This window comes from Choristoneura fumiferana, chromosome 8, assembly GCF_025370935.1.
Source record: "Choristoneura fumiferana chromosome 8, NRCan_CFum_1, whole genome shotgun sequence".
NCBI lineage: Eukaryota > Metazoa > Arthropoda > Insecta > Lepidoptera > Tortricidae > Choristoneura > Choristoneura fumiferana.
The window spans coordinates 6,761,833-6,783,995 of NC_133479.1; the positions used below are offsets into that span (position 1 = coordinate 6,761,833).

At 36.9% G+C, this 22,163-nt stretch overlaps 2 protein-coding genes across 2 annotated transcripts in view; both read right to left on the reverse strand.

The window, feature by feature from the left end:
* nuf (rab11 family-interacting protein nuf) overlaps window positions 1-22,163 on the reverse strand; it is a gene marked incomplete in the record, with an annotated part of 53,313 nt that overhangs the window by 26,883 nt on the left and 4,267 nt on the right. Inside the window, 3 exon segments of the mRNA XM_074090890.1 lie at window positions 14,636-14,680; window positions 15,386-15,466; window positions 21,428-21,543. Of these exon segments, the coding sequence (XP_073946991.1) occupies window positions 14,636-14,680; window positions 15,386-15,466; window positions 21,428-21,543 (242 nt within the window).
* Window positions 1,989-7,945, reverse strand: LOC141430227 (uncharacterized). Its single transcript, XM_074090822.1, has 4 exons — window positions 7,044-7,945; window positions 5,794-6,712; window positions 3,880-4,000; window positions 1,989-2,088 (listed from the first exon to the last, which is right to left on the reverse strand). The coding sequence occupies exons 1-2, from the start codon at window positions 7,213-7,215 to the stop codon at window positions 5,805-5,807; spliced, it is 1,080 nt and encodes a 359-aa protein (XP_073946923.1). The 5' UTR covers window positions 7,216-7,945; the 3' UTR covers window positions 1,989-2,088; window positions 3,880-4,000; window positions 5,794-5,804.

Sequence of the window (22,163 nt, forward strand, 5' to 3'; positions counted from 1 at the left end):
GACAATTTACACCAATTGACCTAGTCCCAAACTAAGCAAAGCTTATGGTAAGCACTTGTTTTAGAAGATTTATTTAACTTAGTTGAATGAACTGAAAGAATTTATTTGCTCACCCGCGATCTTATGATAGCTAAATTTATGCAAGATATGCGTGTTCATGCAGTTCCTCCACCTCCACAATGTAAAAACACACACAAATCACACAAACCCATCTATCACCACCACCGAATAAATTATTCAATATATTTAACTTATTTGGTCAAATCTTGTTGGCGATATATTTTTTAAAGCCATTCATACTTTTATATTGTTTATTTCTTTATAGTTATTGCTTTACTGCCCTTTGTGTCGTATAATTAGAGTATAAATTTAACATTAAATGATGGTTGGTCATCGTTCATCCATCATTACCTACTTTTTATTACCCGACTGCAAGGAGAGGCATTGTTTTATTACGTAACGTTTTCTAGATTTTTTTACATTACAACGGCAAAACCCACTAGACACTGGTAAAATTTCCCTCCGATGGACAGAGCCATATTAAAAAAATAAGACAGTTTATTAGGTGCGTCAATAAACTTTTTAGTGTAGCTTGTTGCCATGGTAACGTCTCCTGTACAAATCTACTAAAAGTTAGGAGTTGTGACAGTTTTAAAGCAATTCCTTCATAGCTCATCTCCTAAGCGTGCTAATAAATGGTATAAATTGCAAACATTTTGTAACAAAACGTATCACAAAAAGTTGATTGACCCAGGTAAGTGTTTAGCTTTATTTCCACCGCCGTAATGAAACAATCTTGTATTTCAAAATGCACCGACCGACAATGGTCAATACAGTAGCAAAAATATAACAACATTAAAAAAAAACTATTAGCATTTGATGTAGAAAACTACTTATTGTTTACACAACTTGCGGGCCATCAAGTAGGTAGTACTGCGAAAGAGTTGTTAGTTGCATTTCACAACTTCCGACGTGTACTTAATGTCACTTAAGTATTTATTTAGCATGAATAAAGAACGAAAGAACATCTAGGTTAATGTTTGTTATGGATAATTAAGTATACCGATGAAATTATTCCATGTTCAATTTTGATATTTGGTTCGCTACATTTTGTAACGTGTGAACTTAGGCCCTTTGATAGTAAAATAAATGCAGCATAAAATTCTTTCACACATTATTTAACAAAATATTAAGATATAAAAAACAATTAAGCAACGTTTTAATCGATCTAACACCCAATATTTTAACACTTTAGCAACATTATGTTCTTATCTTTGAAAACACTTCGCTACCACTACATTACATACGTTGCGTGACACACTGTGTACTTACCTCAAGAATTGTGTTAAATATTATACTTAAGAATTATATTCATGGTTAATATGATGATTATGATCAGAGGCTGTCTATTGCTAACGTTTCTGACGCTGACGCTCGCGACCGCAATAAAGACAGTGCCCTTAGTGTATTTTTCGGTTACAAAATACGTCTCGATCGCGTTAGCGTTAAAATCTCAATTTGTATGCAAACACGAACAGCGCCTCTAGCGGAACGTTTGCGATGTTCGTGTTTCCATAAAAATTGAGATTTTAACGCGAACGCGATCGAGACTTACACTACACTAAGGGCACAGATTTCGCATACAAAAACTGTCATATTATTGCGATCGTGAGCGTCAGAAACACTAGCCTCAGGTCACAGCTACGTGATAATTATAATGTTTATTTTATATAAATTTGCCAGTGACCCATTTTCTTCTTTTAGTCTAAACCACCGGAACAAAAAAACCGCATACCTACTCGTACTTACCATAGATTAAAAACACAATAGATTCAAGCTGGACACAATAAAATACAACGTACTGGCATACAGGCTAACAACATTGCGACTGTCATCTGTTACACGGTAGTGCTGTGACAATAAAATAACACCGGTATCTAAACAATCGGAGATAATTAATAAATCAGACGAACTTACCCTAAGTGATGTCTGATGATAATTTTGTGAACGTTTCATCCGAAGAGATAATAAGTAAATTAACATGTAGTATCGACTTTACGGTACTGGATGCCGCGTTTTTAAGAGTATCTAGAAAAATAAAAATATTTATTGTCTCTGGTCACTCTTTACCATAAACAGCTCCCTTCTATTATGTCACTTTTTTAGAGCTATTAAGTCTAGAATCTAGATAGATACTATCTAGATTAGTATCTATCCAGATTCTAAACTTAGCATGTAAGCTAGAATACCTACATGTGTATGCATGTATGTATATTATGGGTGTGTGTAGCTATATATCTCTGGGAACGACACAGGCATATACCTACTACACACCCTTTTTACCCGACTGCAAGGAGTGGTATTGTTTTTGCCAATACTAGAAGGAATACAAGTGGAGGGGTAAGATTGTTTAAATGGGAGGGTTATTATCTCTTCGGATGAAACGTTCACAAAATTATCATCAGACATCACTTAGGGTAAGTTCGTCTGATTTATTAATTTTGTTTCACGTTTCATCCTCGAGATAATAAGTAAATTAACATGTAGATATTTAGAGCTAGTGTTGGCAAATATCTATGGGGGAGACCCATTTATAATTAAAACTGTATATTATTTAATAGGTTTTTATTTTACACAAATAAAGTTTTTATAATAAACAAAACAGTCTTTTCCTTAAATTTAATTGAGATCAATAATAGTTATTGGTACTTAATCAACTTTCCCAGTTGGGACAAAAAATAGAAAATGTAGGCCTATAGAGTATACTCTGCAGGAAACTGCCAGGGTTTACTCTATATCCTTGTTAAACCTAAAATACTGAACACATGCCCATGTTTTTTAATTAATAATCTGAGGTTGTAGGTTCTTAATTATTTTAATACAACTTATACTACCTACACACCTATAAGGTACAAAAGTTCCCAAACTCAACTACAATCATAATTGTCTTATTTATTATTATTATTTTTTTTTTTTTTTTTTATTATTATTAATTATTAGAGCAGCTTAAGACAGAATTAGCAAATGTAGTGTCTACCATAGGTGTAACTGGTAAATTGTAATGCTTTGCAAAAACAAGAGATCTTGATGACCATCCTGCTGTCTTTTTAATAATATCTAAAGAAACTCCTCTATTATTTGCTTTGGACGTAGCTGCATGTCTGGTACTATGTGACGAGAACAAGGAAGTATCAATGCCGCTAAGCTTTAATACTTCCTTGATCCAGCGACTCACTGTTTGTGAAGATGCCTTTTTATAAGGCCGCTTAGATGTCAAAATAAGATAGTTTTCCTGATTCCTTAACAACTTTGTCTTATCTAGGTATGCAATTAGAGTTTTTGCTGGACATAATTGTGGATTTTCAAAGTAAGGTAAGTATAATGTACATGTTTTTCTAGTAGAAACTGATGTCTTAATTATATCTGTTATTAATATGGTAACATTGTCATTGTTAATATGAATGTCATTCACTTTAATAGATGAGATCGTTTGCACACGATGTGCAGTAGAGAGGGAAAGTAATGTGACAAGCTTACGAGACAGATTATCTAAACTAAGAACAGATGTATCTAGTTTGTTTAAGAAACCAAGCACAATATCCGGGTCCCATGTGTGTGTATATTTGGGTAGAGATGGTCTTAGCCGGTATGCACCCTTCAGGAACCTCTTTATGCACATATCAGTCCCAATTTTAGAGTCTATAAGCAAGGAGAGGGCAGAACGATCAGAGTTTAATGTGGCGTAACAGGCGCCAGAGTTGAATTCTTGAGATAGGAATGACATCACATGAGGTGTTGTAGCTAGAAACTTATCAATATTGTGTTGATGACAAAATATCCACCATTTTTTATAAGTAGTATTATATTGTTTCATAGTACCTTGTGCCAAGGATGACAGCATTACTTCTAATGAGTTCTCTGGCAAACCTCTTTGCTGGAATGCTTGCCGCAGAAGATGCCTGCAGCCAGGGTAAGCCGGTGGCTCAGATGATGTTGTGTTCTAAGTGGAGATAAAAGCAAGTTATTGTTTGGCTTAAATATAATCAGTTCGGACACTAAATGTTTATTTATTAGAGGATACCAAGCCTGGGAATGCCACATAGGGAAAACTAAAATGCCTTTTGCCTTGTCAGTTTTCAATTTTTGAAAGAATTTAGTGATCATGCAAAAGGGAGGGAAAGCGTAGAAGAAATGTTTGGACCAGTTGTCTGTGAATGCATCTATCTTATATGCCAAAGGGTCTTTTTTCCATGATATATATTTGTCACATTTTGCATTGGTTCTGTTGGCAAACAAGTCTATGTTGGGTTTACCCAAAGTCTTAGTTATTTTATTAAATGCATAACTGGCTAATTCCCACTCAGTATCTATATTATTATTTCTGGATTCCCTATCGGCTTCAGTATTCTCCTCAGACCGTATGTATGATGCATACAGCCAGATGTTTTTCTGCTCACACCATTGCCATATCTTTCTGGTTATTTGATTGAAGTGTTCATACTGAACACTGCCCATTTTATTTATACATGCTATGGCAGTTGTATTATCAATACGCATTAGAATATGGCAGTCTGATTTGTTTTTTGCTAATGAAAGTAGTCCAAAATAAGCTGCCATTAATTCTAGTGAATTAATGTGGTTTTTCTTTTCAGATTCACTCCAAAAACCACCTATTGTTTCCCCGTTACAATGTGCTCCCCATTTTAAAAGGGATGCATCAGTGAATATTTCCAATACATAGTCTTGGAGTTCAAATGATTGGTATTTATGCTGTATGTTTCTATACCACCATTGTAAATCTAATCTAGAGTCTGGAGACAAATTCATTGTTGCATTATAGTTGTCATCAGAATCTAATAATGCTAGGTATTTGTCTCTTTCCAGCAGCTTTGTATACAGCCAGCCATAGGACACAGCCGGGCAAGCTGCAGTTAATGTTCCAAGTATTTGAGCACAATCCCTAATTTTTAAAGATTTTTTTGATGAAATATTGTCAATTAGATCTCTAATTCTTAATTGTTTTTCAACTGGTAAGTGCAGTGTTAAGCTTTGTGAATTAATTAAAAAACCTAAAAATGTACATTGCCTTGAAGGTTGCATTTTACTTTTATCATAATTTATTATGAAACCTAAGCATTTGAGGACTTGAATTATATGTGCTGTGTTAGCTTTACATTCTGCATATGAAGCAGCTATACATTGTATGTCATCAAGGTAATTTACAACAATATATCCTAATTTACGAAAGTAGGTAATTACTGGTTTTAAAAGTTTTGTAAAAGTGTTAGGAGCCGTACAAAGGCCATAGGGCAATGCTTTAAATTCATACAATTTATCAAATCTAAATCTTAAATATTTTCTATGGTGATCTGCAATAGGGACCAAGAGGTAGGCCTCTTTTAAGTCTATTGTTGTCATGTAATGATTTTTGTCAATAAGTCTGATAGAGGTTCGAATATCCTCCATTTTAAAGTGTGTTGTATACACAAATTTATTTAAGGGTTTTAAATTTAATATAAAACGAAATTTTCCATTTGGCTTGGGAACCAGAAATATATGGGATAAGTACTGCCCAGGTGTGTCGTTACATGGTTGTATTGCACCTAAAAATAAGAGGTTAGATATGGCTTCCTGTAAGTTTTTATCATTCAGGTCAGGTATATTTGGTAGCGTAGTCTGTGTGGGTATTTTATGAAAGGGAATTTCATAACCCTGTATCCATTGTAAAATATGATGGTCTTTAGTTAGGATACTCCAACACCTAATGTAGTGTGTGAGGTTTCCTGCATGTACCTGTAAGTTATTTATCGCCGACCCCGAGCACGCTGGTAGCTCCTCTCCGGACGGTGTGCCTGTGGACGTCGTGCTGAGGGCTGTGCAGGCTTCTTCTGTTGGGATGATGGTGGAGCTGGACGTCGTAGTCCGCCTCGACCCATCATCTTCGACTGTGTATATGCACGAGGCGGACCATTCCAGTTTCCCTGTCGGGGTGCTGGCTTTGTAGGTATTGGTTGGGGTCGTTTGATTTGCTGGCTGGACTTTTCTATTGTGATTTTGTCTTTTATTCGGTCTGACAAGTTTGTACCAAACAGAAACTCATCTCTTGTCACTTCTTCAGTCATTTTTGAAAAATTTTTGTCAAGTAATGGTGCTATTAACACTTTCCTTGTGATATTTTCTCCATGGTGTAAGTCAGTTAATATGCGGCCAGTGTCGCTAAGAAGTTTCATTATCTTGATGTTGTCTGGAGATTCCTTAAGTAATTCTGTAATGGCCAGTCCAAGCGCTGTCAAGGCTAATCCGAGTTCCTTTTGTTTGTTAGCTAAAGTTTTGTCACGATTTTTGCAGGCTTCATTGATAGCTGCGTTTACCTCTCCATTTAATAATGGAGGTGACAGGAGCTGGCAGTTTTCTGGCACTAGGTATGCCTTGAGCATGAGTTCTTTTTCCTCTTTTCTAATGCCATTTTTGAGGGTTTCTGACCATTTAGATGCCAATTCGGCTAAAATGTTTGGTCCCCATCTATTTGGGGTTACCTCATCTAGCCCCAGTGCTAGCAGCAATGGGTTCGGTTGTGGTTGGATGTGCCCTTCAGTGTCTGCCTCGGTATCAGGAGCTGCGTCCGAGGGCACGTCGTCGTCGTCGTTGTCTTCTGGGCCTGTGTCATCCTCGCGTGCTGCGTCGTCTTCATGGATTGTACCGTCCTCAGGGCCTACAAGCCAAATAAACGATTTTTATAACAACCAAAAAGAAAAAAACTTCGTGTCACGCACGTGTTGTTTTAGGTTATGTCATTTCCGGTTCACTATTTTAGGCATGTACCTGACTAGGGGAGCAGTCAGATGGGCTATGTGTCTCGCACTTTGCCTTTTAAAAATACCAAGAAGGACATCTCGTGTCAATCCGGTCTTCATGTTTAAACATATCTCGTATGTACATGGAAAGTGGACATGGAAAGTGTACATGGAACTGTCCTTATCCTCAGCTCACGTAATGATGACGTGTTTTTATTTTCAAAAAAACCTTGAACTCAGAATTCTTACCTTTGTCGTATTCTGTAACGATCCGCCTGGGCGCAGAGGGCCCGGCACGTGTCTGCAGCGGCGATCTTGAGCGCGTCCGTGATCTAGACCGACGTCCTGCATTCTTTCTTATTTTCTTTCTTAACTTTTCTATCTTGCGTTCGTATTTTGTTATTTTTTGCTGTTTATCCATTGTTATTACAAAAAAAATATCGGGAGCTGCCGCGACATCCGTTCGCGCAAAATCAAAAGTGACATAATAGAAGGGAGCTGTTTATGGTAAAGAGTGACCAGAGACAATAAATATTTTTATTTTTCTAGATACTCTTAAAAACGCGGCATCCAGTACCGTAAAGTCGATACTACATGTTAATTTACTTATTATCTCGAGGATGAAACGTGAAACAAAATTACGCTTATTTAGCTGTTAGGTAATGCTAGCATGTCACTGAAATGGCTACCTACTTAAAATTTTATGCGAAATGTGTGTAATATAAAATTCTATTGAAAACATGATAAAACATTTTGTAAGGTCAATTCACAAGGATGTTTTAAATAGTTTGTAACTAGGTCTGTTATGTGAGGTTGCCTTTCGTTTAATTTACACAATGTCATGTGATTAATGCTATATAGACAAGGAGAATAATAATTCTTTTATTTACAAGCAGTACTGTAACTACCTATATTATTACGGTATACTTAGTTATAACTATTGCTCCAATTTAGTAGTAAGTACAGCATCATCATTACGTTCGTTTGCTTTATCTGTTTACTTTCTCTAAAAAACTTCTATGTAATTGAGTCATTCGAGATCACCACAAAGTCGTTCAATTGAAAACAACCAATCGGGTTGATTATATTGTGGTAACTAGGTACAACGGAATGTTTTCGGTACATAACATTTTTAATTACAAACAGCAAAACCTTTTACAGCACATTCTATTCTTGCAAAACACTTTTCTAACCTGTAAGGCCGCTTTCTGTAATGCATGTAAACACCGTTTCGCTCCAGCTTTACTAATGGATATCGCACTCAATTAATTTTTCACTGCTGTGATCCGTCACAGGTCACATGGAACACAATCAGTATTCCAGCATCGCAGCCGATGAATCGATATAAACAGAAACAAATCACATCACTATTTTGACTTTTGTTTACGTACGGAATTCGAATTTGGAATTTAAATTTGTTTTATTTAGCGCGTGGGTGCGTGCGGCAGTGCGCGAATGTTGGTGGCGCAGGACTGACGCATCAGCGCCGGTGATGGCGACCAACGGGCAGTGGGCAGCGGCCGCGAAGCATCAATTATCCACAATGGGCAACTAGGTACAAACTGCGAAATACTCGCCTTTATTAAATTATATAAGCCGAAATGTGGTGGATTTTGTCAAATTAGCGCATCTGCTAGTCCCATGACAATGGAAGCACTTTGCATGGGATATTGCGAAATAGCACTCTGTGGTTTGATGGTAATTAACATACCGTTGCTGAACAATAACGCAAGAACTTGAAAATATTCATTCTCTTTGGCCTAGAGAACGTAGTAGGTACCTAACTTTGCTAGAATTGTGATCGATAGTTTTAATAAGGTACCTATTCGTATCCGGAGACAGTTCCGTTATCCTGAATATCCTGTCATGAGGTGCTATCGCGTATGGCATCTGGGTCAAACAATCGTGTCAATAAAAACACGTCGTGACAAGGTCAATCACCGGTAATAGATTGATTTTTTAAACGACATTGAATATGATTAATGCACCTACACAGGTTTTATCAACACAATTTAAACTGGCTTTAAAAATTTGGAAAAGAATTGAGAAATTTAAAATGTAACGTATTTTGTAATTTCTCGATGGCCAGGATCACAAACAATTGCAAAAAATAACTATGCAAATAATTGAATATGTAATGCAGGAAACTGATTGATTTGAAAAGATAATAAATTTATTAGACAAAGGCTTCATGCATTTAACTTTGTAATAATTTGTAACAATGGTGAAACTATGTGTGGTCGCTTTAAAAGTTTGATAGGTACAAAACGGTTCCATGCATGACCAAACGAAGAGCTAATATAACGAAAATTGGCCAAAACGTCAAAAATATACATAGTCGGCGACGATAAAACCTGTGACAAAAGAGGAATACGATTGGTTTGAAAAGCGATTGAATTGAAACTGCCCATTTTGAGAAGAATAACGAACTGGCAATCTACAGGTGATTTGTAATTTAGTCTAGCTCTCAGCACGACAGAACAATAAGCAGTGGATTAGCAAAAGTCAATGACAAGATAATTAGGTGTCCACACGCCAGCAGCAATTCGTGACGAATGACAAGCGCGTGTGATTCGAGAGTTGCGTCACCATTTTTATTGTTCGGATCCAAATTTTAAACCAAAATAACAAGACCCCCATGGAACACTGACTGCCCTTTTGAAATCAATTCACCTAAACCAAACTGCAGCCTCAACAGGTTCAGCTTCAGCGTTTTGTGTGCCTTTAGATTCGGTCCCACGATTCAATTTTACTCCGAGCCCCGATCCAAGGTGTCGAGATAAAAAGTTAAGTAGTTTGATGCGTGTTCGCTGTTTTGATGACTCCGTGTATTTTTTCTGGCGTAACAACAAAGTCGTGTTAAGTGCAAAACGACTTTGTAAAATTATCCTCTCTGTTAGATAATTACGTTTGGTAATATTTTTTTATGGCGTCAAATCATCCATTAATAGATATTTTTACCATCTCAAACTTGTTCTTTCGGACAAAAGTTCAATGTTAAAATACTGACTGTGTATCGGACACCATTAGACTTTTCATGAACTTGGTCGCTGGTAATTGCATAAAATGCATTATGAAATACAGAACCTCAATGTCATTCCAGCTAAACGTCGGCAGGTTTATACTTAATATTTTGTATCTTTCGTTTTCTTAATGGTTAGCTAATCTCCTAGCATTAGTTTAATGAGAGGCTAGCACTACGCGTGCAAGTGTTGGGCAACAGAGGAACGCACGCAGCCGGCTGGAACATCAGTTCACTTTCTTGGGGAGAATCCGAGCGATAAAATGAGCCTGCAAAACGCTCCATATCCATATTAATCGCAAATGAAATTTAGACGCCAATTAACATTCTTAATTGCTAGAAGCGTTACTTTCTTTGGTTGATGGTGTGATGTTAACTAATTAGTATTGCACCGTCGTTTTGGTTCGGTCGGTTTAGTGAAGGATTAGCGTGTGCTGCGATGTTTGCTTAAGACGCGATGAGGATATGATAAAACTACGGAATCATGGCTTTTCGCCAAAATTATTTTTGCCAAATGATTTAATTCTTACGAGTAACTGTTGAATATGGACGAATTTTTTTTTTCTGAAACTGTAAACTATCCAGGAATTATAACAGAACCATCCCTGTCTATCATAGATCTATTATAGTTCTGTAATAAAAAATGTTCTGTAATGTGTTTGCTACTGTAAACATAACGCATAAAAAACAAAATCATCGACAAACAGAAACTTTGCATCTAAAAAACCTACTTTTATGCAGCGATAACATTTCTCACACAAAGATTTGGGACTACCTGCTATAGTAAAAGTTTTAAAACTTAGAATAAGCTATCCAGTGACATTATCGCTTGTCACTATAGGTCATATAGGCCAATTATCTCACTCTCCTTTAATTATAAAAAATATATAGGTAGGTACATTATTAATACCGGTTAAATTCTTCATTACCTACTGCGAAATATCGTTTGCTTTATCTATGCATAGTTACTAATCTTTAACAATGAGACAATAATACAACCTAGCGGCCAAAATTAATCATTGCATCTTACTCAGTTGGTTTCAGACTACTTAATTGTCGAAACGCATTTTGTTGAAAACATTAGTTTAAGACATTGCGTGACAGCACTCTTTTGTTTTTAACAAAAAAGTTGTAAATCCTTCGCAATATTTGCAGTGTTTAGAATTATTGCACTGTTTAGCATCGAATTTCCAACTAACCACAATTACTTGAGGTGTGAAGGTGGCGTAACCGAACCGACGTTTAAATTCGAAGTGCAAACTATAAAATAGATTTATAAACAGTTTTCTTTGGAAATCGTGAGTTATCTATTAGTTGTGTGGTGATTCTAGAAACGCAAGATAAAGTTAAACCTAATTTTTATAATCTTGTTAGAATTAAGAAGAGAAAAAAAAAACAAATTAAGTATTACCTAATTATTAACAGCTTATATATTTAGATATTCTTGAAAGGTAAACAAATATTTATCATGATACGCGATCGACATAATTTAAAGAAAGATAGCGAATTGATATACTTAGGTACTTTGTCATGCTATGTATTCAAAGTGGAAATAAACATTTATTGCGTGCACTGAATGCATATCGTTATTCGTAAATTGCAAAAAATCTATTAAGTTTATAAATTTATTTGTAAATTTGTCTTTTGGCATTGGCTGACGGTTCCATTTTAAAAATAACGGAAGTATCTACTTTTCGTTTTAGTCATTTTTGATCGTTTAAAAAACACGTTTCTTTAGTTTTTGTTTATGGCAAAGTTTACTAATATGTAACGTGCTCTATTGTAAATAAATGAAAGCCATTGAAATCAATCAGTCCCAATCTATCGATTTCTGACAAATTTTGATCTGTTTTGTTAATAAATAATTTTATTTTTTCACAAAATGTTGATGTAAAAAAATTCTATAGGTACTATGTAGTTTTCGAAAGGAAATCCGGTAAAGACTTCTTTACCCTTTCTGGGCCAACTAACAAAAAATATATAATAGTATTATTGTCTTGGCACTTCTTCATTAAGACGTAATTACTCTTACATTACGTGATCTCAGCATGGTTAGTTGTTTAATTGTTTATGGTCATTACAAACAGTACTTTCTAAAACACATTGTTAAATGCGTTATTAAACTGCTAGCAAAGGCTGGCCTCGGTCGGCATAAACCTTACGAAACTGTATCTACCATTAATAATCTAATTTTTGATATCCACAATTTCACTCAACTTTCGCGTGCATACACATTATGTTATTATTATTGAGTTAATTTTAAGACTAGTGATAAATATTTCATTTTCAGATCATGTATTTCTTAAGTGAAATAATCCAATTATAATATGGTTCGTTGAATTGTAGAATTACACGACACATTATTAAAATGTGTGAATGAACAGTCTCATGTCATTTAAAGCCTTAAAAAATATTTAGTAGTCAGCACACGTTATTGGTTAAAAAGTGAAATATTTAATTATTGATGTTTAACACCTAACTACACAAAACTTTTATTAGGCCAATAAGTACTTACATTTTCACCTCACTAGCTCGAAAAAGTTATCTTTCTGATACGAAATCAGCTTAGAAAAGCGCGTTTTCCCCGCTTGCGTAGAAAAGTTTTTTGAAATTTTAATGTTAGGCTCAATGAACTGCGGTGCACGTAATTTTATCTTTCGATTAAAACATAAAACATAATTCGGAAATAAATTTAAGTATCTATCTTTGTAATAAAACTATCCTTTTATGCAATACTCTAATGATTTATTTAGCTCTCATTTGCACTAAATTCTAAATCTGACGCGATGCGGATGACTCATTGACAATCTGAAAATAGTTGCATTGTTCCATTTGTTCCAGCTGACAATAGTTCGTACTACTAATTACAATTACACCTATTAAACTCGGAGTTGGCACTAAATCTGAAGAAATAGAGTCTGAAATGCTTTAGTAATTAAAGAGAGGATGGTAAAGGTGATGTTGTGGAAGTCATACCGACAACAAGGTACTCGTAGTGTTGCCAACTCAACTTGTCAAGATATTGCTAAATTAATAAACAGGTTAGTTAACCTCGTAAGTCCTCGTGTACTTCACAAGGTACAAATCAATTGTAAGAATAACTGCCGAATGTACTTGGTGGAGTACTGATAAAGAAAGTCAGACTTACGAGATTAAAAAAACCGGCCAAGAGCGTGTCGGACACGCCCAGGATAGGGTTCCGTTTCCGTAGCCATTACGAAAAAATCAAATAATATTTTTCTAAGGATTTCTAATTGTGTATGTACGGAATCTTCCAAGTTTAGTTATGTTTTTTTTTATTCGACTGGATGGCAAACGAGCATGTGGGTCTCCTGATGGTAAGAGATCACCACCGCCCATAAACATCTGCAACACCAGGGGTATTGCAGATGCGTTGCCAACCTAGAGGCCTAAGATGGGATACCTCAAGTGCCAGTAATTGCACCGGCTGTCTTACTCTCCACGCCGAAACACAACAATGCAAGCACTGCTGCTTCACGGCAGGATTAGCGAGCAAGATGGTAGTAGCAATCCGGGCGGACCTTGCACAAGGTCCTACCACCTGCTGATGTTTTATACAATATTATAAATCAGGACCGTGATGTAATTTATACGAATGCCAATGGCAATTTAAGAAAATATTGGTTCAGGCGAGCGAAACTGCGGGTAAAAAATAAGTAATAAACGTTTCACTTATTTAAAAGCAGGGTTGGTACCAAGGTTTCCAATGTAATACAGATAATATTGTTTAACAACAAAAACAAACTGTGGCTAGAAAACGCGTTTGCCAATTTGATAATTTTCTTGTTCAGAGTGAAAATGTTGTAAGATCTCGCCAACAAGTGGCTAAACAACAACAAGTGGCAACACCACGTATAGCGTAGTTGTCGATTGACACCACATTGACACGCACTTCGCGTCTATCTATTTGTGATTGTCCACAATAGTTGTAGCTTCCGAAGACTAAATGTAGCGCGAAAGTTTATTGTTCAACACGTTACGATTTTCTTTATGGTTTTACTTTACGATTCTATTTTATGGTGGAGTTAGGTAACACAATCAAACAACACTGGTGATTGTGCGTGTGCTTGTTACCAATTTCTCAAATTATTAAACCTACGTCATTATAAATACATACATATCTGTTTTGAAGACTTATAATTACTTTACAGCGATAGTAAGTAAACTTAGCGGGAAATATAAGTATTTTTGTTTGATGCACTTTCTGTGAGACAAAAACTACTTAACACTTTTATGGTGTGCCTTGGTTGCTTGAAAAATGACTGATATTAGATATGTTCGTAACCACAGGAAACTTTCATAAGGTTAACTGAGGGTACCTTTTCACAATAAAAAAACTCTAGACTTCCTTATTGGATAAGATGATGACTTTCTGAGACATATGATTCTACTATGGAAGAGTATGCTAAGGTCACTCTTAAGCGCATTGTAGACCTGCAAGAATTTTTTTGCAAGTTGCTTACATTGCGGCGTTCGATTGTACACTTCTTTGTGGCCTCGCAATGTAATGAAACTTGCACGATTTTTCCCGTAGATCTGGGCCTGCGCTAGCTGGCGCGGGCGCACGCCTGCGAATGCGGGTGCAGGTAAAATCCGTTGCCCGCGACGCGTGCAGTTAGTACTGCTTATATTATTTTTCAATAGGCGTCCACCCGCTTCGTGAAACCGCGTCAGCTGGCGTAGCCACTGAACTGGGCTTTTCGTATGGGTTTGTAGGCAATTAGGTATCGATAGCTTGGAAGTTCGAAGTAATCAGTAAGTAAATAATGGAAATAAGCAAAGGAAACAAAAAGCTTACTGTCTCATGGAGCCCCAGCGCCGGTGCGGCAGGTTCTCCTGGTGGCTACAACAAAACATACGGTAAGCGGCGAAGCAGTGCACGAAACATACGGACATTCACGGAAACTACCATTTTTAACCGACTTCAAAAAAGGAGTAGTTACAATATCATACACAACAAAGCGTGCATAAAGATCTGGTACGACTCTATTTCTAAGGCCAGTAGGAGGTGTCAGAAGTTTTTGCACGCTCCGCTGTGGCGTTATATTAATGCAGGTGACTACCCATATCATATATCGTAATTCTCACTTTCTTGTAGAAAATATTCATTTGTAGTGATTTATTCCATGAAGTCCGTTTGAAACAAAAACAAATGCAACATAAAAACATTTGTTGAAATTAGTAAGCAACATAAAGAGTGCGATAGTTCCTAACTTCCTGACTTCTTACATTGCGGCCCGTACGCGTACGTACAATCAGATCATAATTACACAAAAAAATAATTATATCACAAATAGTGTTCATAGAATTTCCGAACTCCGTTCGGTTTTCACAAGTCCTTAATTATTGGTTCGCATCGCACACAATACCGGAAATTAATTATGTTAGATTAATGATTTCGGTTTTTGTTAGAAAAAAATGTGCTCTATGCCAAATGAAGTCTAGGAAGTACAGATGTAGTTAATAATGTTTTGTCATCGTATTCTCTCGGAAAAGTTCGGATTTATCTTGCTTCCTCAACTAGCTTGCTGAAGTTTATGGCACTGACCTCGGCTGCGTCCTTCGGAGGCTAGTCCGCGTCCAGGAATGCCGGTTCAGGTTGCCAGGACTCCTGGAGCCATTCTCAAGCCTGTAACAATTGAAATCGTTAAATCCCGGAGAAGAATACAGTACAAAATGGTCTTTATTGAACTTTATACAAATAAATATCAAAAAATCCCGTTTCTTGTATAGGGGTCCCCTTACATTTTCGAGAATGGAAATTTATATAGCTACTATTGGCTACAAAAAAATCATCTCAGCTTAATTTGTGTCGAAGGTATGTATTGTTAAAGTTAAATGCAGATATGTATAGCTCCACAATCACAAGACATTAACAGGAGAATGCTCTAGACAGGGACGAATGGCGGAAAAAAGGGAAAGCTTTTGTCCAACAATGGGGCACTTTAACGGGCTGATTTTTTTTTCTCAAGTCCATAAATATTATATCTCCTTCAATGTCGCAAATTTATAAATTAAACAGGTTAGTGTACCAATAAAACAGGACTTAAAGTCAGGTCTAATTTAATACAAATACATCAAAGGTGCATCGACCTGTTTTTATACTTTTGTAACGTATCATTCACCCATACTTTAACGTTCATTGCTTCAGTTTATTACCACGATTGTAAAACTGCCGTTTGATGTGTATATTAACAGGAATGTATTATAAACAAAATTATAATTAGTAATTACGTAAACTGACGCTACTTTGATCTCACTGAGTAATTCAACTAACTATATGGTTGGAGGTAGTCAGGTTCGTCCCAGGTATCGCTGGAGGGACGAGATCCAGAGACCTTTTGGATGAAATTTGGTATGTAGATAGCTGGACGTCCGAGGATGTGTTGCGAGGAATGTGTTTTTTATTAACCAATAGAAACATTTCATTTACACATCCTCGCACAGCACATCTCTGATGGACACAGTTGAGCGGAGTGAGGTGAAATTAATGAAGCGTTTCTATTTGTTAATGAATAAAACCGGCCAAAAGCGCGTCGGACACGCCCAAAATAGGGTTCCGTATTTTATATTGAAAGTTTGATTTACTTACTACCATCCTGAATTTTTTCCATTTTTTTCCACCGGTTTAGATTTTAGAGGGGGGGGGGAACACGATTTAAATGAAAAAATTTGCACTGTAAAGTTGAATATTTCGCAAACAAATCACTGAATCGAAAAATCGTCTTAGCAAACCCCTAATGGTTTTAAAGGACCAATCCAACGATACCCCACACTATAGGGTTGGATGAGAAAAAAAAATCACCCCCACTTTACGTCTATGGGAGCCTGGGAGGTACCCAAAAAAAATTTTTTTTTTTTATTGTAAGTACTATTTTGTCGGCATAGTTTACATATATATTCGTGCAACATTACAGCTTTCTAGCATTGATAGTCCGTGAGCAAAGCCGCGGACGGACAGACAGACAGACAGACATGGCGAAACTATAAGGGTTCCGTTTTGGCCATTTTGGCCCCGGAACCCTAAAAAGGATGTCCAAAATTTCACCTTCCATGTGACTAAAATAATATGTATAATACACACAATAGTGTTAAATATTAACACTGCCGTGTCTGTACATAAACGAAATCTGTGTATTTGTGAGAACTAATATGGATCTATTTATGAATTATCTATAGAAGTGTACGCCTTCGACAAACTTTGTATCATGAAATCTAAAACAGCTTTACTTAAGAAGAGCGTACTTGGAATGGCCCCCAAAATATATAACAAATTACCGAGGGCTATGCATGATATTATACATATATTGTTTTTAATATGTATGAATAAAAAAAATAGGTTTAATATAAGGTAATATTTGGAAGCCCTGGGGCACCACATAGTGAAACTTAAAAAAACAATCCACAAAAAATGAATAAATGATTATTGATGTTGTAATCGATAAAGTTACGGAACCTTTCCTGCGCGACTCAGACTCGCACTTGGCCGGTTTTAATCCACGACTTCGTGAAGATTACACCAAAAAAGTATGTAATACCAAAATAATGTAATAATGTGTGTGTGTGTGTGTGTGTGTGTGTGTGTGTGTGTGTGTGAAGACCAGCGTTGGCCTACACGGCCAACACTATGCTGAGCTGGGACCGCTTCGCGATTTCGTTGTTTTTTTTTTCTTTCTTTAATGTATTTTTATTATGTTTTGTGCAAATAGCGAATAAATATTTCTATTTCTATTAATATACGTCTTTCCTTTCTAATAATCCATTAAAGTAGATAGGTGCGTAGAAGAGTAATCGATTCCACAAATTGAATTTACGATCGCTTTCTTGCTCCTTAATAGGGTAAACTGTCTTTATCGGATTATGTTCCTCGCAAGCTTGGCATTGTCGGTTTGATACATATTAGATGAGACACGATGGGACAAACATGGCTAGTATATCGATCGGGGAGGGCTAAAAATAATCCGCCGGTAGCCGTGTGAGCTATGGATAGTACTATGTACACAAGATAAACTGTGGCCAAGGAATACACCAGCGTTTCCCATTTGCGGGGTCGGGCCAATAAAATACCGGGTCGCAGAATTCCCGCATGTTTTAAAAATGGTACCTACTATCGATCTACGCATTGTACATATTGGTAAAAGTAAATCGTAAAAGTATTAAGTGGGTCACGCAGGGGCAGTGTGAAAATTACTGGACCATGGCAGAACAAGGTTTGGGAAACACTGGACTACACTAATCATTTCCGTGATCATGATCATCAACCCAGCCTATATAGGTACATCCCGCTGCTGGGCAGAGGCCTCCTCTCAAAATGAGAGGGCTTGGGCGTTGTTCCCAAGCGTGCCTAGTGCGGTTTGGGAACTTCACACGCTCTATTGAATTACTTCGCAGGTTTGTGCTTTCCTCACGCTGTTTTCCTTCTACGTAAAGCTCGTGGTAAATTTCATCTTATTATTATGATTGTCTGTCTATGGCATTGGCATTGTAGTTCTCTAACGATAGATCTATTTAGATGCGATTTCTTTATCTAAAAGTGAGTTTTACTGCGTTGGTTCTTAGTATGGTCATCAAAATCGGTTCAGCCATTTTAGAGATATTGAACTTTGAAAATGACCATATTAGGGGTATTTCAAATGTTGTAAGTTGGTTAGGTTTTTTTTACTAGACTTTACGCACGGCTTCGCGCGCGTAATTTACCAAGCCCGGTAGTTGAATGTAGGTTTTTCGAATGGCGAAATATCGCTAGATGGCGTTAGTATCGTGAGGTCCGTTTGACGTTTCTGTCACGCTTGTGATTGGATAAATATCTAAATGAGCCAATCGCAAGCAAGACTGAAACATCAAACCGACCTAACTACTAATGCCATCTAGCGATATTTCACCTGTCGAAAAACCCTAATTGAAATACCGGGATTTTACAAGATTTTCAAAAATTACATCGCAACATTTATACTAGAGACCCGTGCCTCTTATCCCGGAATCATAATATTTATTTGAAAATTCAGTTGATAAGCGCAGCGCCATCTAGTATCGAATAGAAGTACTAGAAAGATGTATTAAAAGAAAGATGTTTTTCGATTTTTGAGAAAAGCAATTTATTTGTCTTGACCGGAACGGCTATTGCTGTGTTCGTAAACGGACTCGCAAGCTTGTCCAATCAAACCAGTACTCAGTCAGCAATTGTCTACTTCCAGGCCTAGGCAATAATGTACTATTACCGGCACAATCTGTAACGAATCACCGCTCGATTTAATTGCTCAAACAAATAGGTTATGGCAGTAATTTTACTTCAAGAAGGATTACATTTTATACTAGCATACCGTACCTAATTGTGTATGAGAATCTTCTATTTTTCTCAAACAAGTAGAGATCTTTGTCACAGTGTTTGTTACCAAACTCCTCCGAAACGGCTTGGCCGATTTTTATGAAATTTTTTGTGTATATTTTTTTGAGAAGAAGACGTAAATTTCTTTTTCATCTTCTACGCGGACGGAGTCGCGGGCAACAGATAGTATAAAACTACATAAAACAATGTGTGGGCATGGGAGAGGAAACAAAAACAGTGACATGGTGCCGGAAGAATTATCATCGTCTTCCCAGCCTATATATTTGCCACTGCCTGGCACAGGCCTCCTCTCAGCATGAGGAGATTTAGGCCGTAGTGGGATCTACGGCCCTAGCCCTCATCAGTAGACAGTTTCGATACCAGTTCAGTTTCATATTCGGTTTCAACCGACTACCTTTCGTGGTCACATTTTTATGGTTCCGTAATGAGCTTATTGAGTAGAATTTGATGAAATTTTCGATTATTTTTTAAACGTCCTGTTCTGCCACTAGATAACCTGGAAACTGTTATAGAATCTTCTGCCATGTTAGCAAAAATATGCCCACGCATGCTCGCGCTCGAATAATGGACCCTACCCTTCTTGGAACGGCCCTTGAATATTTGTTATTCATAGAGGCAAATAAAGAATGTTGAGAGATAAATAAAGATGATGATTTTATGAAAGATAAATAAAGATTATTATTATTATTATTATACGAGAGTCAGAGGGACGGTACGGACGGACTTCGAATTTCGTAGTAGCCCTATTGCTCTGTGCCCTTAGTGTAAGTTTTCGATTACAAAATACGTCTCGATCGCGTTCGCGTTTAAGTCTTACTTTATATGCAAACACGAACAGCGCCTCTAGCGGAACGTTTGCGATGTTCGTGTTTCCATACAAATTGAGATTTTAACGCGAACGCGATCGAGACGTATTTTGTAACCGAAAACTTACACTAAGGGCACTGTATCCCTAGTGTAAGTTTTCGGTTACAAAATACGTCTCGATCGCGTTCGCGTTTAATCTCAATTTGTATGGAAACACGAACATCGCAAACGTTCCGTTAGAGGCGCTGTTCATGTTTGCATACAAATTGAGAACTTACACTAAGGGCACTGCTCGTGCGACTGCTCGACGTGCTTGCGGGCGTGCGTGCTGTAGTGTTGCGTGCTCTCAGAGGAAGGGCTACGAATTAGCCTGAAACATGTTGAGCTAAACTCGATTTAAGACCTGAGTTATCCGTGTTTATTTCATTAAATATGACTGAGTCTCACGGCAGTTTCATGTTCAAATGTCACGGAATACTAGGTTTTCGGACTATTTTCATGACGTAAACACTACGAGTAGGTATATAGGTAGTATTCTATGCAAAGTACAGAATAATATATGTACAATGTTGGTACTAACACGCGATGGCGGTAAGCGCCTTGTATTAATTGTTAGTTGTTGGCAGAACCAATATGAATAAGTTTTTGGTAAAAATTTCATTTTTAATTTCAAGTCAATCCAACTACTGCATGGAAGTTGGTGCAATTTAACTTGCAAGATTTGATTACAGACAGACAACGAGACAGGTGAAACTAAATAAAAGCTTGTAAAATAGATTAATCCTGAGTATGTACCTTAAGTAACCTTGAAACTATCTAACTACCTTTTAAATAAGTTTTACGGCTAATAACTCAAGTTTTGTTTCCTAACTAACTCTATTATTACCAAAACTCTATTCTATAGGTAATTTTACCTGGTTAAATGGTTTCTTGCGTTACAGCCGAAGAAAACGTCCCTTTTGGTCAATAGCTTAATAGCAATAAATAGCTGCTCGACAGCGAGCATTGGGACAGTTACCTTACGGTGTTGAGTCTCGGTGTGACCGGCCTCCTCTACCACAAAGTTACAAATGCTACAATGCCACATACCTAACTTTTTTAGATGACATGTAGCATCTGTAATATTTGTGATACAGGGACAACATTCCATTCCACTAATTTCCACTATTCCACTTTCCACTAATTCCACTAGTTCCACTTTCCACTAATATTATAAATGTGTAAGTTTGTAAGTCCGTTTGTTTGTTACCTCATCACGTTTAAGCCGCTGAACCGATTTAGATGAAATTCGGTACACAGATAGTTTAAGTCCCGGCGAAGGACATAGGATAGTTTTTATCCCGGAAAATTGCATAGTTCCCGCGGGATGGAGATAGAAAAATTCTATGTGGACGGAGTTGCAGGCAAAAATATTTTTTTAAGGTAACAGATACAGACGTGTTAGAAGAGACATCGGCGTCAGCCTCCCCGTAGCACTCGAAGTTCTCTACGTCGGAGATCGAGTTCCCCGGGCTTGAGTCCGCGGCCGCCTCCGTCGGCGGCTCCGACCCGTTCTGGAACACGAGAAGACATGGGGTTACAAAACAGGCACAAGTAAAACATATACTCGTAGCTACCTAGTAGGTACTTAACTAATTGTGTTTGCTAGTTAGTTTTGTTTTTGTTAATTATTTTGTATGTTATTCTCTAAGGTGTTTATTGTGTGACCCATGTTGCCCGCAATAAATGGTTTTATAATAATTATTAATAGCGATTAAAACGGAACATAAGATTTTGAATAGTTTACTATGTGAATATAATTGAAAAATCTGACAACTTGAATTTTGACTAACTGTCAAAATCATTCAATAACTGTCAGTTCTATTCCTAGCACATCGCGACTAAATATCGTTAGTGAATTGTAATTTGGTACCTAAGTATTCAAATGTAGTTTCGGTGACAATACAAGTACATTCAATCCTTCTATTGAAGTTACACTAAACTATCCTAAAAATCTTAACTATATATACAATTCCCCCAAGTCTTGTCCCTGAGGAAGAGTGCCCATAAGGCTGGCTGCATTTCTGGATTGTTTACATATACAGCACAAATAACCAGAATGTAATGTCGCTCAGAGGCTGTATTGTGTTAAAGTTTCTGACGCTCGCGATTACAATCAAATGTCAAATGTTGT

What these genes read in the sequence shown, in the direction of transcription:
- LOC141430227 (XM_074090822.1), bottom strand. Translation starts at nt 7,215, where the DNA reads ATGGATAAACAGCAAAAAATAACAAAATACGAACGCAAGATAGAAAAG. An exon ending in CGTTACAGAATACGACAAAG is followed by an intron (nt 6,713 to 7,043) that starts GTAAGAATTCTG and finishes TTTGGCTTGTAG; the next exon opens with GCCCTGAGGACGGTACAATC.